This window comes from Tursiops truncatus, chromosome 12 (genome assembly GCF_011762595.2).
Source record: "Tursiops truncatus isolate mTurTru1 chromosome 12, mTurTru1.mat.Y, whole genome shotgun sequence".
Taxonomy (NCBI): domain Eukaryota; kingdom Metazoa; phylum Chordata; class Mammalia; order Artiodactyla; family Delphinidae; genus Tursiops; species Tursiops truncatus.
The window spans coordinates 29,492,685-29,511,640 of record NC_047045.1 but is presented as its reverse complement, the minus strand read 5'-3'; the positions used below and the strand labels follow the sequence as shown (position 1 = coordinate 29,511,640).

General features: G+C 39.5%; 1 protein-coding gene across 6 annotated transcripts in view; it reads right to left on the bottom strand.

Moving 5' to 3' along the window:
* The window catches only part of KLHL32 (kelch like family member 32), a 269,853-nt gene that overhangs the window by 23,939 nt on the left and 226,958 nt on the right, over positions 1-18,956 (bottom strand). For all 6 annotated transcript variants that reach the window (XM_073789446.1, XM_019929455.3, XM_073789445.1 and 3 more), the window contains 3 exons: positions 6,336-6,394; positions 3,008-3,200; positions 1,243-1,337 (listed from right to left, as the gene is read on the bottom strand). In XM_073789446.1, the coding sequence (XP_073645547.1) occupies positions 1,243-1,337; positions 3,008-3,200; positions 6,336-6,394 (347 nt within the window). The remainder of the gene's footprint in view (positions 1-1,242; positions 1,338-3,007; positions 3,201-6,335; positions 6,395-18,956) is intronic.

The window sequence follows — 18,956 nt, the reverse complement described above, 5'->3', positions numbered from 1 at the left end:
GACCTATATATATGCTGCCCACAAGAGACTCACTTCATATCTAAACACACGCATACACTGAAAGTGAGGGGATTGAAAAAGATTTTCCATACAAATGGAAATCAAAAGAAAGCCAGTGTAGCAATACTTATATCAGACAAAACAGAGTTTAAACAAAGACTGGTACAAGACACACAGAAGGGCATTACGTAATGATCAAGAAGTCAATCCAAGTAGAAGATATAACACTTGTAAATATCTATGCACCTAAAATAGGAGCACCTAAATACATAAAGTGAATATTAACAGACATAAAGGGGGATAACGACAGTAACACAATAATAGTAGGGTATTTTAACATGCCACTTACATCAGTGAACAGATCACCCAGACAGAAAATCAATAAAGAAACACTGGACTTAAATGAAGCATCAAACCAGATGGACTTAATAGCCACATACAGGACATTCCATCCAAAAGCAACAGAATACACATTCTTTTCAGTTGCACATGGAACATTCTCCATGATAGATCACATGCTAGACCACAAAACAAGCCTTGGTAAATTTAAGAATAGTGGAATCATATCAAGCATCTTTTTATGACTACAACTCTACTAGAATAAAAATTAACTGTAAGAAAAAACTGCAAAAAACACAACCCATGGATGCTAACCTACATGCTACTCAACAACCAGTGGATCACTGAAGAAATCAAAGAGGAATTAAAAAATTACCTGGAGACAAATGAAAATGAAAACATGATAAAAAACACCTACAGAACACAGTAAAAACAGTTCTAAGCAGGAAGCAATACAAGCTTCCAATCGTAAACAACTACTACTCACTTCTGCCAGGAAAGAACACCACCTTCATAGGTGGCATTTGTTGAATGAATTGTAATACAGAAAATAAGAAAATGGTATAGAAAGGAGACATTTGTAAAGTTTTGCAGATGTGAAAGTACTATTACCAAGATTTCTAGATGTTTTGGTTTAAAAGAAAGGAAAAAGCATTCCACTTTCCCTATTTCCAGTATAACATGTTTCCAAAGCTCACTGCCATCTTTATTTTCAACAGGGCTCCATCATTTATTAGTTAGCATCTTTAGGATGCAGGATGAAGTTTAGTGGCTGAACTAGCTGCACAAAGGAAGCTCAATCTTTTTCCTACCTGTAAACATCTCTCCCTGCAATAGCAGCATTGCAAAAATAACCTCACTGAACCACTTGAACAAACTCCAAAAGGAACTTAAACCACTCACCTGGATGCAAGCCAGAGGCTCGTTTGTCCAAATCGAATATCCACCCACTAAATATATTCTCTCATTATGGACAGCAACTCCAGATTCATTTTGGCCTAAAGTAAAGAGAAGTGAATAAAAGAGGAAAAATAAATCCATTTCCTTGCATGTCTTCATTAACCCTTTTGCCACTGAAGGATACAATTTCCCTCTGTGGCACACTTGTATATTCCACAGGATTTCTGCCTCAACTAATCACTGTCTCCCAGTTCTCAGAGGGAAGAATTAACCACTCTCAGAGAATGACTCTGTGTTGGGTCAGAATCCGGCCATAACACTTAATACCCAGCCAAGTTAGTAAATACAGCATTAAATACAGCAATAATCCACATAGAACTAAATTTTATACTATGTTGTATGCCATTAGTTGATATGGTATATTTTAGGAATGCAAAACACCTCTTGTACTACAAATGCTTTTAAGCAAGTGCTTACATTTGTAATGGCTGCAACCGCAAGAAGCCAATAAAACAGAGCCATGCCCCTAGTGTGCCCCAAATGAAGATAAATGAGAGAAAAGATTGATAAAGTTACTACCCTTCTTTTCTTTACATACACAACAGTTTTAAGACTATATTAAAGTTCCTGAGCTGGGACCAGCCTGGGTAGTCCCTAGATACTGACACGCCAAAATGATGAAAGGTTCCTCCCCCACTTAAAAAAGAAGATAGAATAACTCACTACTACATATTCTTCCCTGGAGGCCATCAGAGAGTGAGATAGTCTCTTTTTATTGATGGGCTGACACAGGATTGACTCGGGTAACAAATAAGCTGGATCCTATAGCAGACAGAATCACAGATCGAGGGACCAAGGGGCTAAGGTACCACTACAGCAACTTAAGAGTTAAGTGCTTGTAGGTGGGCCTCAAAGACCATTTTCGCAAAAACAGGAGCTCAATACAAAGCATCTGAACCTCTCACACTGGTTATGCCCCCACTGTGGCCTCCGTAGCAGCAGCTGTGAGTGATTGAGTGCCCACTCAGCATATTAAAGTGTCTTGAGGCAACAGTCCAGCCCACCCGTTCGAGTTTGCGATTTTCCTACTAGAGCAGCCTAGAAGGGATCTTAATCACATAGGCCGAAAAGGGAGGACAAATTTTCAACTTCATAAAAAAAAGTCAGGGGTAAGCTGTTCGCTGCTTTCATTTTATTCCCCTGTGGGATGAGTATGGTCCCTACCTAGTGCTACCCCGTGGTAATGCTTGGGTGCGTCTGTGTGGCCAGAAGTGCTGCCAAACCCCCATGCACGGAACATCTCTAAGGTTTTGTCTTTAGGAGAATACAGGCAGAAACGATATTTGACACTGACAAACAATGAAGACCATTCTGCACTCGCAAGAAATAAGAGGACTAAAAGTAGTGAGAAGTAAAAAATAAATTGCTCCTGTAAAGAGTCATTACCTCTTTCAACACCCGGTTCCTCCTACTTATACCAATGTTCCTACATGAATACTGATAGACAATAATGGACCTGACACGTCTCTCTCGGCAACGTGAAAACACACACAAAGGTAACACAGGCCCTGAGAAACCAGATGTTCAGCCACCTGATTGAGTCCGATTTTGTGAGATAAACAATGCACACCCTTCTGGGTAATAAGAGCAAGTTGTTCTACCACCATGCACTTAATATTTACAGCTGCACTACGGCTATCTAAGAAAACAAGTATGGCAACTTCCTGAATCTCTGCTTTTCCCGATTTACTCAATCAAAGGTACTTGCCAGTCAACAGGTTAAAATTACAACGCGTCCACTGGTCAGCGTCCATGTTGTAGGCATCTATATGCCGCACGAGGACCCGGTCGTTATTGTAGTCCAGGTCATTGCCTCCAAGAACATAAAGCTTCCTTTGAACAGCAGCCATGGAATGGTAGACCCGCCTCTGCAGCATGGGGCTGCGGCTTATCCACTTATTCTGAGACAAAAAAAGAGAAAAAAGAAACTCAGGTGAATTCTGTTAAGTGGAGACCTCCAGGGCAGAAAACAGCAGTGCCTCATTAGTAGTGGGGACTCTAATGTTGGTCAATCACATTCTATTTGAATGTTGTTTATATACTTTGAAAGGTATGGGCTTCTTGCCTGAGAACAAGTGCAGAAGAGCCCACATGTTCTAACTCTATTTGCAACTTACGTAAGGCATTTCCTCTTCCTTGGGTTGCATTTTGAATTTGTAAGGGGAGCATATGGGAATTTAGTTGTTTTCATGATTGGTTATTTCTCCCAATTGAGAGAACTTACTCCTGCAAATGACTTAAGAGTACAAGTGCATGGTTAGGTATACTGTGTATGGTGGTATAATGATAACAAAACAGGCTCTGGATCCAGAATGCCTGAGTTTATCATCTGTGTGTGACCTTGGCAATTTACTTAACCTGTGTGTGCCTGTTTCCTCATCTGTAAAACAGAGATAACAGTACCCACCTGACAAGCCTTTTGTGAAGAGTAAATGAGCTGATACACCTAAAGCATTTAGAACAATGCCTGGCACATATGTCCAATAATATGCACTTTTAAAAAGTTATTGTGGGGGCTTCCCTGGTGGCACAGTGGTTGAGAGTCCGCCTGCTGATGCAGGGGACACGGGTTCGTGAGGATCCCACATGCCGCAGTGCGGCTCGGCCCGTGAGCCATGGCCGCTGAGCCTGCGCGTCCAGAGCCTGTGCTCCGCAACGGGAGAGGCCACAGCAGTGAGAGGCCCGCGTACCGCAAAAAAAAAAAAAAAAGATTTGATTCAGCAACAAACCCCTCACAGCCTTTAATATATTTACACTCACATCTTCAGCAGATTGGGAAAGGTTATTTCCAGGCACATGGTTATCTGTTTTGTTAGAAGACCAATGTTCTGTGGTAACTTTAGGGAATGGTGAAACCTCTAATTTTTGGTTCTAGATCACTCTCAGGAATGAGAAAGGTATGCTCAACCCCTCTCAAATAAGGCTCCTATTTAAAATATAATGTAAAAATAGATGAAAATCAAATATGACTTTAATTTTAAATCTCAGCTAAGTAATGGTCAGGTAAGTAAACCTTACCATTTTCTTTTTACATAAACACTAAACATACAGGAAGAACATAGATTATTTCTTTTTGCAGAGAAAAATTTGGATTTCGACCAGAAAAATCGTATGATGGTTTGAATACACAGAATTTCAGTTCACAGAGCTGTAAAGGAAGAAGGAAAAAAGAAAGTTTTGTATAAATATTGGTCCATTCACTATTGGCTTATCGACTGGCTCATTTGTAATTTCTCTTTTAAAGACACACTAACATGAGAAAAAGAAAATGGTTTGTCCAGTTTTTTAAGGCTTGAATTTATCTGCTCCCCCCTTTTTAAACATGTCACATTAAGAACCTCCTTCCAATTAAATGTATCTTTAATAAAACAGTCAAACCTTTCTTTCAGATATTCTCTTAAGAAATATCTTTAATACATTATGCATGAGTGGATTTAACTCAAGACTGATGATGCTTTCCTTAGGTGCTTTCTAAAATGAGGCAACCCATCACAGTACTAGGAATCAATGTTTCCACTAGCAGTCCAGTCCCCTGCCACAGGACTATGGATGCCATCTGGTTTGCAAAGCCTGACTGCATCCCCTGATTATATCTTTAGCTTCCTTCACTGCCGTGCCTGCCAGGTGAGCCGCCAACCGCTGCAAAGGCAAAGAAACAGAGAGGCCTGGTGGGGTCATTCCTAATAAGCTAGCGTGTGAATACTAATCAGTGCTGGGGAAGCAGAGGTCACCCCAGCCTGCCTGTTGGCAGGTAGCGATGTGCTCTGTGGCAGATGGCAGGCATTATCGACTCTCCACAAAGGCCTAGAAGAGAAATAAGCACCAGGGCTGAATGATAGAGTTATTGAGATTCTGAGCAAGATGCAAGCAGATGTGATGTTTGCCAGTACCCACCGTAAACAATATGCCAGCAGAATTTTTAAAAAGAGCATGTGTGTACAAACATGAAACAGAACTCATCTGAGAAATGTTAACACCTTCCTCTTTAACCACGTGTGCACCAAACTTAAGCAACTGCAATTAATGATCCCTCTTGGGACATCCGGCCCAGGGACATGTGGTCTCTGAAACCTACAGCCTCTAATGACATCAGGAAACACTTGCAAAGACAGAAATACCTTCGCTAAACTCAGAATCAAGTAATTGTTAAAATTAAAAAATACTAAATAGACTGAGGTCACTCTGAACATATATTTGATGGCTAGTCCCAACCCAGAGTGCCAAAGCCAACCTGTTGTTTTGTGTTCCATTATCTTCAGCTGATGAAGATGAAACCTCCTAATCAAATCATTCTGGAATATTGTCAAAATCATGAAAAATACTTATATTACCAAAATCATAGAAATGACAAAATTCAGCAAACATGTGCCACAGTTACAGATACTTTGGTAGAAGGAAAAGAGAATAAAAATAGTTCTTCTTTTGGGGAAAGAAAAGTCATTAAGTGTGCATGAAAAGTGGATAGAAGGGACAGCCACCATCAAAATACTCCCAGTGCAGGCCCAGCTCTTAGATGAAAAACATGCGCCAACTCTTCAGATACTTCTCCTTCAGATTTGTCCTACACACTGTCCTGGGATACGTTGACTATATAGAGTTAAATAAAAGTTATCACTTTATTTGGGAATAAGGAAACCATAAGCACGTTCCCCTCCGAGAATGACAGGCCTTCTAAAAGGATGTGGCAACAGGACAATCCAATTCCTTTCTCATGATGCCTCAATGATGAACAGCCACTTGAGATACATGGTAATAAAGGCATTTAACTCATCAATATATTTTCCCTTTTTCCTACATTATGCAAAACTCTGAAAAAGTTGAGCATTGAGTATAGCATAAAACGACAAGAGCTGAAATTCTGTGTTTTGTGAGAAAAAAAAGGCAACCAAAAAGTTTAACCAGATGCTTCCTTTTCTCTATGTAAGTTTAAGTTGCATGTGTGTGTATAGACTTGGCACTCCAACTCCTAATTACTGTAGCAATCTTTAAAAATTCATTTTAATTAAGGTAATGAGCTTTTCTTATATGAGTCTTACCTGGTTAGGTTCATATACCATTAGTCTGTTCTGATATTGTGCCGTGTTAGTTACTCCACCTGTAATGGATTAACACGTGTTAGGCTTTCATGAATAAGAAATGGGATATTCCAACATGAGAATGAGATACAATTAAAGGAAAATTAGCTACTGCTGAGGGTCTGTTTGTATACCCTCGTGGTGAACCCACGACATAATTAAGAAGCTTATTGTTGAAGCAGTTGCATTTTCAAGAAACATTTCAGAAGCGATCCAGCTGAGAGCAAGCAACAAGTATGCTGAGATTTTCAGGAGGCCCCCAATTTTGTCAAGCTGCTCTGCATGGCCAGAATGAAGGGCGAAGTATGGTGAGGGAGTGGGAGCAAGCATAGCGCACTTAGACAAATCTCTGTACAGGTTATGCTGGGGCAGAGTTATATGGAAAAGTCTTGTCCTTAGCTACCTTGGTAATTTTACAGCTCTAGTCTTATGTGCACTAACATAGTGATATCTTGATGTCTCTTTGGAAGACCCATATCTAAGAAAATACATTACTTATCAAAAGAGATCTAGAGCCAGTGCTGTCCAACAATATAATAAGAACCGCAAACAGGAGTTACATATGCCATTTTAAACTTCCCAGTGTTCACATTAAAAAGTAGTGCTCCCGGGCTTCCCTAGTGGCGCAGTGGTTGAGAGTCCGCCTGCCGATGCAGGGGACACGGGTTCGTGCCCCGGTCTGGGAAGATCCCACATGCCGCGGAGCGGCCGGGCCCGTGAGCCATGGCCGCTGAGCCTGTGCATCCGGAGCCTGTGCTCTGCAACGGGAGAGGCCACAACAGTGAGAGGCCCGCGTACCGCAAAAAAAAAAAAAAAAAAAAAAAGTAGTGCTCCCTTATCTGTGGGGGACACATTCCAAGGCCTGCAGTAGATGCCTTAAAGTGTGGATAGTACCAAACATATATATATTTTGTTTTTTCCTATACATACATACCTATGATAAAGTTTAATGTATAAATTAGGCACAGTTAGAGATTAACAACAACTAGTAATGAATTTGAACAATTATAACCATGTACTCTAACAAAAGTTATGTAAATGTGGTATCTCTCTCAAAATACCTTACTGTATTGTACTCCTCCTTCTTCTGGTGATGATGTAGATGATAACCTACTTGATGAGATGAAGTGAGGGGAATGATATAAGCATTGTGACATATCATCAGGCGACTACTGACCTTCTGACAGTACGTCAGAGGAAGGATCATCTGCTTCAGGTGACCCTGGGTCATGGAGCCATGATGCTGTCAATGGTTAAATGTCAAAAGCAGACCATGTCAGTGTTTGGGGATCTGGAGCATGATGGAGTGGAATGGCACGAGATTTCATCATGCTATTCAGGACAGTGCACAACTTAAAACTTCCGAACTGTTTACTTAGGGAATTTTCCATTTAATATTTCCAGACCATGTTTGATTGTGGGTAACTAAAACCACAGAAAGCAAAACTGCAGATAAGGGTGAACTGCTGTGTAGCCAAAGTATTACCATTTCAACATAAAATTAATAAAAACTTATTGAGCTATTTTATATTCTTTCTTTCATACTGAGTCCTCAAAGTCCTGTGCATTTTTGACACAGAACAAGTCAATCCAGATTAGCCACACTTCAAGTGCTCAATAAGGTAATGAGCTTTTCTTATATGAGTCTTACCTGGCTATTAGCTACCATATTGGACAGCGCAGATAACAGCTGCTGTTATTCTCAACTTTTTTGAAGCCCTCTTGACAACAGCTTAGATCCAAAAGACTTGAGACCTTCTGCTAGACCAAGAACCACTAAAATCCTATCACAATTCTAGCTAAGATTCTCCCATTTGTCCTCATACTTCTTTTCACATTTGGGGTGTACACTGAGACCTGTAAAACCTAGAAATTATTGATTCTACTTTAATTTTTATGACCAAATGGAAAAACTATAAAACAACACATAAAAGAGCACAGTGAGAAAATAACACTAGTAGATATTAAATATTAGGTAGTAAAATAACAGAAATATGAGAACCCCCCCAAAAAATCTATCTTTAGAAATATTGCCCTATACAGAGTTCTAGATGCTAGCGTAAAATGAATAACATTCTTATTTTAATAAGTATGACAAAGGAGCAACTCATTTTGCAATAAAGATCTAAAATTGAGCCAAACTATAAGTTTCATAGGGAAATTTTTTGATTTTAAAAAATGTGTACTGGGGCAGGATCAAGAAAGCAGAGTAGGAAGATCCTGAGCTTACCTCCTCCCACAAACACACCAAAACGGTAACTACAAATCTCTGAGAATGACCTGAAGACTAGCAGAACAGATTTTCTGCAACTAAGGATGTTGAGATGAGAAGTAGGGACACAAATGTAGCCTAGTCAGAACCCACACACTGGGTACAGCAACCACAAGTGGGAGGGATATCACAACCACAGTGGTGGTAGCCCCTGATGAGCAAGGAGTCTGAGCCCCACATTGGGATTCCCAGCCCAGAGGACCTGCACCAGGAAACAAGCCCCAATAATGTGCAGCTTTGAAAAACAGTGAGGATTATATTCAGGAGAGCCAGAGGGATGTGGGAAACCGAGACTGCTCTTGAAGGGCTTGGACACAAACTCACTCACTCCAAGTCCCAGTGCAAAGGCAGCAGCTTGAAAAGTACCTGGGCCATATGAGAAGGAGATTCACTGACTAATTTTAGGGCATGTGCCAAAGGAGCAACAATCTGGTGGAACTTTCTCTAGGAACAGAAGTGCTGGCAGGCATCTTTTTACTTTCCTTCCACCTAGCTGGCCCAGCACAGGTGGGCACCATTTTTGTCACGCTCAGTCAACCTAGCTAACACCATCCACCCTGCCCCAGCATCCCTTGAGGATCAGCCCTGCCCAACGGGCCTGTCTCAGCTGGCCCCTCCAAAGCAGCTCCTGCCTCACCCTATCAAGTGAGCTGCTCCATCCAGCACTGACCGGTGTCTCACCAAGGTATCTGCCACACTGGAGACCAGTCCCATAAACAGTGCACCTGTAACAGTCATGGCCAGGCCTTGCAGCCACTCATGCTGGGGGCCAGCCCCACCCACCAGCACACCTGCACCAATCACAGCCCAAACAAAACAGGAAGGCACAGCTATCCCACACAGGGGAAACCCCTAGAGTTCCTGGCTCGGGTAAGCAGGGGAGATTGCACCACTGAGCCCCATAGGACACCTACATAAGGCCACTCTTTCAAACGGAGAGACCTAGCTGATATACCTAATACAAAGAAACAACCACAGAGAGTTAGGCAAAACGAAGAGACCTTCCAAACAAAAAGAACAAATCCTCAGAAAAACAACTAAACAATATGGAGATAAGCAAATTACCAGATAAAGAGTTCAAAGGAATAGCCAAAATGATGCTCACCAAACTGAGGAGAAGAATGGAGGAACACAATGAGAACTTTCAACAAAGAGAAAATGTAAAACAGAACCAATCAGAACTGAAGAATACAATAACGGAAATGAAAAATACACCAGAGGGAACCAACAGCAGATGCAGAAGAATGGATCAACCAACTGGAAGACAGGGTAGTGGAAATCATCCAATCAGAACACCAAAAAGAAAAAAGTTTAACGGACCTCTGGAACAACATCAAGCTTACTAAAATTCACAACAAAGGGGTCCCAGAAGGAGAAAAGAGAGAAATGGGGACAGGAAACCTATTTGATGAAATAATGGTTAAAAAACTTCCCTAACCTGATGAAGGAAACAGACATCCAAGTCCATGAAGTACAGAGTCCCAAACAAGATGAAACCAAAGAGACCCACACCAAGACACATTACAATTGAAATGTCAAAAGTTAAAGAGAAGATATTAAAAGCATCAAGAGAAAAACAACTAGTTACTTACAAGGGAACCCCCATAAGATAATGAGCTGAGTTTTCAGCACAAAATTTATAGTCCAGAAGGAACTGGCACAATATATTCCAAGTACTGAAAGGAAAAAAACTTACAACCAAGAAGACACTACCTGGCAAGTTTATCTTTCAGAATTGAAGTAATATCTTTCAGAACTGAAGAGTTTACTACACAAATAAAAGCTCAATGAGGGCTTGCCTGGTGGCACAGTGGTTGAGAGTCCGCCTGCCGACGCAGGGGACACGGATTCGTGCCCCGGTCCGGGAAGATCCCACATGCTGTGGAGTGGCTGGGCCCGTGAGCCATGGCCGCTGAGCCTGCACATCCAGAGCCTGTGCTCCGCAGCGGGAGAGGCCACAACAGTGAGAGGCCCGCGTACCACAAAAAAAAAAAACCTAAAGGAGTTCATCACCACTAAACCAACATTACAAGAAATGTTAAGGGAATTTCTTCAAGCAAAAAAGAAAAGGCCATAACTAGAAACAAGAAAATTATGAAAGAAAAAATCTCACTGGTAAAAGCAAACATACAGTAAAGGTGGATAAGAACCACCTACAAAGCTAGTATGAAGGTTAAAAGACAAAGGTAGTAAAATCATCTATATCTAAAATAATTAGTTAAGTGATACACAAAATAAAAAGATGTAAAAGATAACATCAAAAACATAAAATGTGGAGGATGGACAAAAATGCAGTGCTTTTAGAATGCACTCTAATTTAAGTGACCATTAATTTAAACAGCTATAAACAGATTGTTACTACAGGAACCTCATGGTAACCAAAAACCAAAAACCTATAACAAATACACAAAAAATAAAAAGAAAGGAAAGCAAACATATTACTAAAGAAAGCCACAAGGGAAGAGAACATAGAAGAAGAAAGAAGAGGGAAGAACTATAGAAACACCCAGAAAAAAATTAGCAAAATAGCAATAAGTGCATACCTATCAATAATCACTTCAAATGTAAAGAGACTAAGTGATCCAATCAAAAGAGGGTAGCTGAATGGATAAAAAAAACAAGATACACACACACACACACACCCCCTATAGAAGAATCACTCCAGATCTAAACACACACACAGACTAAAAGTGAAGGGATGGAATAACATACTCCATGTAAATGGAAATGAAAAGAAAATTGGGATAGCAATACTTATATCATACAAAATAGACTTTAAAACAAAGACTGCAACAAGCGACAAAAAAGGTGTTATGTAATAATAAAGGCATCAATCCAACAAGAGCATATGACACATAAATATTTATGCACCCAACACAGGAGCACCTAAATACATAAAGCAAATATTAACATACATGAAGGAGATATTGACAGTAATACAATAGTAGGGGACTTTAACACCCCACTTGCATCAATGGATAGATGATTAGACAGAAAATCAGTAAGGAAATATTGCCCTTAAACGACACATGAGGCCATACAGCCTTAATAGATACACAGAACCTTTCATCCAAAACCAGCAGAATACAGATTCTTTTCAAGGGCACATGGATCATTCTTCAGGATAAATCACATTAGTCCACAAAAAAGTCTCAATAAATTTAAGGAGATTTAAATCATTATCAAGCTACTTTTCTGACTAACAACAGTATGAAACTAGAAATCAATTATAAGAAGAAAACTGGAAAAAACACAAACACGCAATAGATGAAGAAAAAGAATTTGACAAAATTCAACATCGATTTATGTTAAACACTCTCACAACAGAGTGGGTATAGAGGGAACATACTTCACCGTAAAAAGGACCACATATGACAAACCCACACCTAACATAAATCCAAGGTAAAAAGCTGAAATATTTTCCTCTAAGATCAGGGAGAAGATAAGGATGCCCACTCTTGCCACTGTTATTTAACACAGTATTAGAAATCCTAGCACTAGCAATGGGTGGGGGGGAGAGAGGAGGCATTCAAATTGGAAAGGAATAGGTAAAACTTTCACTATTTGCAGGTGACACGATACTTACATACAGAAAATCTTAAAGACTCCAACCAAAACACTATTAGAACTAATAAATGACTTCAGTAAATTTGCAGGATACAAAATTCACATACATAAATCTTCTGCATCTATGTACACTAATAACAAACTATCAGAAAAAGAAATAAAGAAAATCCCATTTTCAACTGCATCAAAAAGAATAAAATACTTAGGAATAAATTTAACCAAGGAGGAAAACACCTGTACTTCTGATAACTATAAGATACTGATGAAAGAAAAGATAACACAAATAAATGGAAAGACATACCATATTTACTCATGGATAAGAAGAATTAATATTGTTAAAATGTCCATACTACCCAAAGCAATCTACAAATTAAATGCAATCCCTATCAAAATACCAATGGCGACTTCCTCTTGCGAGAGCACCAGAATCACAACTAACTGCTGAACAATCATCGACAGGAAGACACTGGAACTCACCAAAAAAGATACCCCACATCCAAAGACAAAGGAGAAGCTGCAATGAGACAGTAGGAGGGGCATAATCACAATAATATCAAATCCCACAAATGCTGGGTGGGTGACTCACAAACTGGAGAACACTTATACCACAGAAGTCCACCCACGGGAGTGAAGGTTCTGAGCCCCATATCAGGCTTCCCAACCTGGGGGTCCAGGAATGGGAGGAGGAATTGCAAGAGAATCAGACTTTGAAGGTTAGCGGGATTTGATTGCAGGACTAAGACAGGACTGCGGTAAATAAAGACTTCATTCTTGGAGGGCACACACAAAGTAGTGTGTGCATCAGGACCCAGGGAAAGGAGCAGTGACCCCACAGGAGACTGAACCAGACCTACCTGCTAGTTTTGGAGGGTCTCCTGCAGAGGCGGGGGGTGGCTGTGTCTAACCGTGGGGACAAGGACACTGGCAGCAGAAGTTCAGGGAAGTACTCCTTGGCATGAGCCCTCCCAGATTCCACCATTAGCCCCAACAAAGATCTGGGTAGTCTCCAGTGCTGGGTCACCTCAGGCCAAACAACCAGGAAGGAGGGAAGCCAGTCCCACCCATCAGCAAACAAGCGGATTAAAGTTTTACTGAGCTCTGCCCACCAGAGCAACAGCCAGCTCTACCCTCCACCAGTCCCTCCCATCAGGAAGCTTGCACAAGCCTCTTAGATAGCCTCATCCACCAGAGGGCAGACAGCAGAAGCAAGACGAACTACAATTCTGCAGCCTGGGGAAGGAAAAGCACATTCACAGAAAGATAAGACAAAATGAAAAGGCAGAGGGCTATGTACCAGATAAAGGAACAAGATAAAACCCCAGAAAAACAACTAAATGAAGTGGAGATAGGCAACCTTCCAGAAAAAGAATTCAGAATAATGACAGTGAAGTGATTCAGGACCTAGGAAAAAGAATGGAGGCAAAGATCGGGAAGATGCAAGAAATGTTTAATAAAGACCTAGAAGAATTAAAGAACAAACACCTAGAAGAATTAAAAAACAAACAAACAGAGATGAACAAAACAATAACTGAAATGAAAAATACACTAGAAGGAGTCAATAGCAGAATAACTGAGGCAGAACAACAGATAAGTGACCTGGAAGACAGAATGGTGGAATTCACTGCCACAGAACAGAATAAAGAAAAAAGAATGAAACGAAATGAAGACAGCCTAAGAGACCTCTGGGACAACATTAAACGCAACAACATTTGCATTATAGGGGTCCCAGAAGGAGAAGAGAGAAAGGACCCGAGAAAATATTTGAAGAGATTATAGTCGAAAACTTCCCTAACATGAGAAAGGAAGTAGCCATCCAAGTCCAGGAAGCACAGAGAGTCCCAGGCAGGATAAACCCAAAGAGAAACACGCGGAGACACACAGTAAACAAATTGACAAAAATTAAAGACAGAAAAATTATTGAAAGCAACAAGGGAAAAACGACAAATAATATACAAGGGAACTCCCATAAGGTTAACAGCTGATTTCTCAGGAGAAACTCTACAAGCCAGAAGGCAGTTGCACGATATATTTAAAGTGATGAAAGGGAAGAACGTACAACCAAGATTACCCTACCCAGCAAGGATCGCATTCAAATTCGAGAGAGAAATCAAAAACTTTACAGACAAGCAAAAGCCAAGAGAATTCAGCACCACCAAACCATCTCTACAACAAACGCTAAAGGAACTTCTAAGTGGATAACACAAGAGAAGAAAAGGACCTACAAAAACAAACCCAAAACAATTAAGAAAATGGTAAAAGGAACATACATATCGATAATTACCTTAAATGTGAATGGATTAAATGCTCCAACCAAAAGACACCGGCTCACCGAATGGATACAAAAACAAAACCCATATATATGCTGTCTACAAGAGACCCACTTCAGACCTAGGGACACATACAGACTGAAATTGAGGGGATGGAAAAAGATATTCCATGCAAATGGAAATCAAAAGAGAGCTGGAGTAGCAATACTCGTATCACATAAAATAGACTTTAAAATAAACAATGTTACAAGAGACAAGGAAGGACACTACATAATGATCAAGCGATCAATCCAAGAAGAAGATATAACAATTATACATATATATGCACACAACATAGGAGCACCTCAATACATAAGGCAACTGCTAACAGCTATAAAAGAGGAAATTGACAGTAACTCAGTCATAGTTGTGGACTTTAACACCTCACTTACACCAATGGACAGATCATCCAGAAAGAAAATTAATAAGGAAACACAAGCTTTAAATGACACAATACACCAGATAGATCTAATTGACATTTATAAGACATTCCATCCAAAAACAGCAGATTATACTATCTTCTCAAGTGCACATGGAACATTCTCCATTATAGATTACATATTGGGTCACAAATCAAGACTTGGTAAACTTAAGAAAACTGAGATCATATCAAGCATCTTCTCGGACCATAACCCTATAAGATTAGAAATCAATTACAGGGAAAAAAAACATAAAAAACACAAACACCAGGAGGCTAAACAATACGTTACTAAATAACCAAGAGATCACTGAAGAAATCAAAGAGGAAATCAAAAAATAACTAGAGACAAATTATGATGAAAACAGGATGATCCAAAACCTATGGGATGCAGCAAAAGCAGTTCTAAGAGTGAAGTTTATAGCAATACAAGCCTACCTCAAGAAACAAGAAAAACCTCAAATAAACAATCTAACCTTACAACACCCAAAGGAACTAGAGAAAGAAGAACAAACAAAACTCAAAATTACTAGAAGGAAAGAAATCATAAAGATCAGAGCAGAAATAAATGAAATAGAAACAAAGAAAACAATAACAAAGGTCAAAAAAACTAAAAGCTGGTTCTTTAAGAAGATAAACAAAATTGATAAACCTTTAGCCAGACTCATCAATAAAAAGAGGGAGAGGACTCAAATCAATAAAATTAGAATGAAAAAGGAGCAGTTACAATGGATACTGCAGAAATACAAAGCATCCTACGACACTACTACAAGCAACTCTGTGCCAATAAACTGGACAACCTGGAAGAAATGGACAAATTCTTTGAAAGGCATAACCTTCCAAGACTGAACCAGGAAGAAGTAGAAAATATGAACAGACCAATCACAACTAATGAAATTGAAACTGGGATTAAATATCTTCCAACAAACAAAAGTCCAGGACCAGATGGCTTCATAGGTGAATTCTATCAAACATTTAGAGAAGAGCTAACACCCATCCTTCTCAAACTCTTCCAAAAATTTTCAGAGGAAGGAACACTCCTCTGCAAACTCATTCTATGAGGCCACCATCACCCTGATACCAAAACCAGACAAAGATACTACAAAAAAAGAAAATTACAGGCCAATATCACTGATGAATATAGACGCAAAAATCCTCAACAAAATACTAGCAAACAGAATCCAACAACACAGTAAAAGGATAATACACCATGATCAAGTGGGATTTATCCCAGGGATACAAGGATTCTTCAATATATACAAATCAATCAATGTGATACACCATATCAGAAATAGAAGAATAAAAACAATATGATCATCTCAATAGATGCAGAAAAAAGCTTTTGACAAAATTCAACACCCATTTGTGATAAAAAAAAAAAAACCTCTACAGTAAGTGGGCATAGACGGAACCTAGCTCAACATAATAAAGGCCATATATGACAAACCCACAACAAACATCACTCTCAATGGTGAAAAACTGAAAGCATTTCCTCTAACATAAAGACAAGAATGTCCACTCTCGCCACTGTTATTCAACATAGTTTTGGAAGTCCTAGCCATGGCAATCAGAGAAGAAAAACAAATAAAAGGAATACAAATTGGCAAAGAAGAAGTAAAACTGTCACTATTTGCAGATGACATGATACTGTACATAGAGAATCCTAAAGATGCCATGAGAAAACTACTAGAGCTAATCAATGAATTTGGTAAAGTTGCAGGATACAAAATTAATGCACAGAAATCTCTTGCATTCCTATACACTAAAAACAAAAGATCAGAAAGTGAAATTAAGGAAACAATCCCATTCACCATTGCAACAAAAAGAATAAAATACCTAGGAATAAACCCTCCTAAGGAGGTAAAAGACATGTACTCAGAAAACTATAAGACACTGATGAAGGAAATCAAAAATGACACAAACAGATAGAGAGATATACCATGTTTTTGGATTGGAAGAATCAATATTGTGAAAATGATATACTACCCAAAGCAATCTACAGATTCAATGCAATCCCTATCAATTTACCAGTGGCATTTTTTGCAGAAGTAGAACAAAAAATCTTAAAATTTGTATGGAGACACAGAAGACCCTGAATAGCCAAAGCAGTCTTTTTTTTAAAAAAATAAATTTATTTATTTTTGGCTGTGTTGGGTCTTTGTTGCTGCGCACGGGCTCTTCTCTAGTTGTGGCGAGTGGGGGGGCTACTCTTCATTGCGGTGCACAGGTTTCTCATTGCGGTGGCTTCTCTTGTTGCGGAGCCTGCATCTCTAGGTGTGCAGTCTTCAGTAGTTGGGGCTCGCGGGCTCCAGAGTGCAGCCTCAGTAGTTGTGGTGCACGGGCTTAGTTGCTCCATGGCATGTGGGATCTTTCCAGACCAGGGCTCGAACCCATGTCCCCTGCATTGGCAGGCAGATTCTCAACCACTGTGCCATCAGGGAAGCCCATCCAAAGCAGTCTTGAGGGAAAAAAACGTAGCTGGAGGAATCAGACTCCCTGACTTCAGACCATACTACAAAGCTACAGTAATCAAGACAATATGGTACTTGCACGAAAACAGAAATATAGATCAATGGAACAGGATAGAAAACCCAGAGATAAACCCACACACCTATGGTCAACTAGTCTATGACAGGAAGCGTAGGATATACAATGGAGAAAAGACAGTCTCTTCAATAAGTGGTGCTGGGAAAACTGGACAGCTACATATAAGAGAATGAAATGAGAACATTCCCTAACACTGTACACAAAAATAAACTCAAAATGGATTAGAGACCTAAATGTAAGACCAGACACTATAAAACTATTAGAGGAAAACATATGCAGAACACTCTTTGACATAAATCACATCAAGATCTTTTTTGATCCACCTCCTAGAGTAATGGAAATACAAACAAAAATAAACAAATGGGACCTAATGAAACTTAAAAGCTTTTGCAAAGCAAAGGAAACTACAAACAAGACTAAAAGACAACCCTCAGAATGAGAGAAAATATTTGCAAACGAATCAAAGGACAAAGGATTAATCTCCAAAATATATAAACAGCTCATGCAGCTCAATATTAAAAAAAGAAATAACCCAATCAAAAAATGGGCAGAAGACCTAATCAGATATTTTTCTAAAGAAGACATACAGATGGCCAAGAAGTACATGAAAAGCTGCTCAACATCACTAATTATTAGGGAAATGCAGATCAAAACCACAATGAGGTATCACCTCACACCAGTTAGAATGGGCATCATCAGAAAATCTACAAACAACAAATGGTGGAGAGGGTGTGGAGAAAAGGGAACCCTGTTGCACTTTTGGTGGTAATGTAAATTGATACAGCCACTGTGGAGAACAGTACGGAGGTTCCTTAAAAAACTAAAAATAGAATTACCATATGACCCAGCAATCCTACTACTGGGCATATACCCAGAGAAAACCGTAATTCAAAAAGACACATGCACCCCAATGTTCATTGCAGCACTCTTTACAATAGCCAGGTCATGGAAGCAACCTAAATGCCCTTCGACAGACGAATGGATAAATAAGATGTGGTACATATATACAATGAGATATTACTCAGCCATAAGAAGGAACAAAACTGGGTCATTTGTAGAGATGTGGAAAGATCTAGAAACTGTCATACAGAGTGAAGTAAGTCAGAAAGAGAAAAACAAATATCGTATATTAACGCATGTATGTGGAATCTAGAAAAATGGTACAGATGAACCGGTTTGCAGGACAGAAACAGAGACAGAGATGTAGAGAACAAACATATAGACACCAAGGGGGGAAAGTGGTGGTGGTGGTGGGGGTGTGTGTGTGATGAATTGGGAGATTGGGATTGACATGTATACACTAATATGTATAAAATGGATAACTAATAAGGACCTGCTGTATAAAAAAATAAATAAAATAAAATTCAAAAGAAAGAAAGAAAAAGAAACAAAATACCAATGGCAGTTTTTATAGAACTGGAATAAATAATCCTAAAATTTGTAACAAACCAGAAAAGACCCCAAATAGCCAA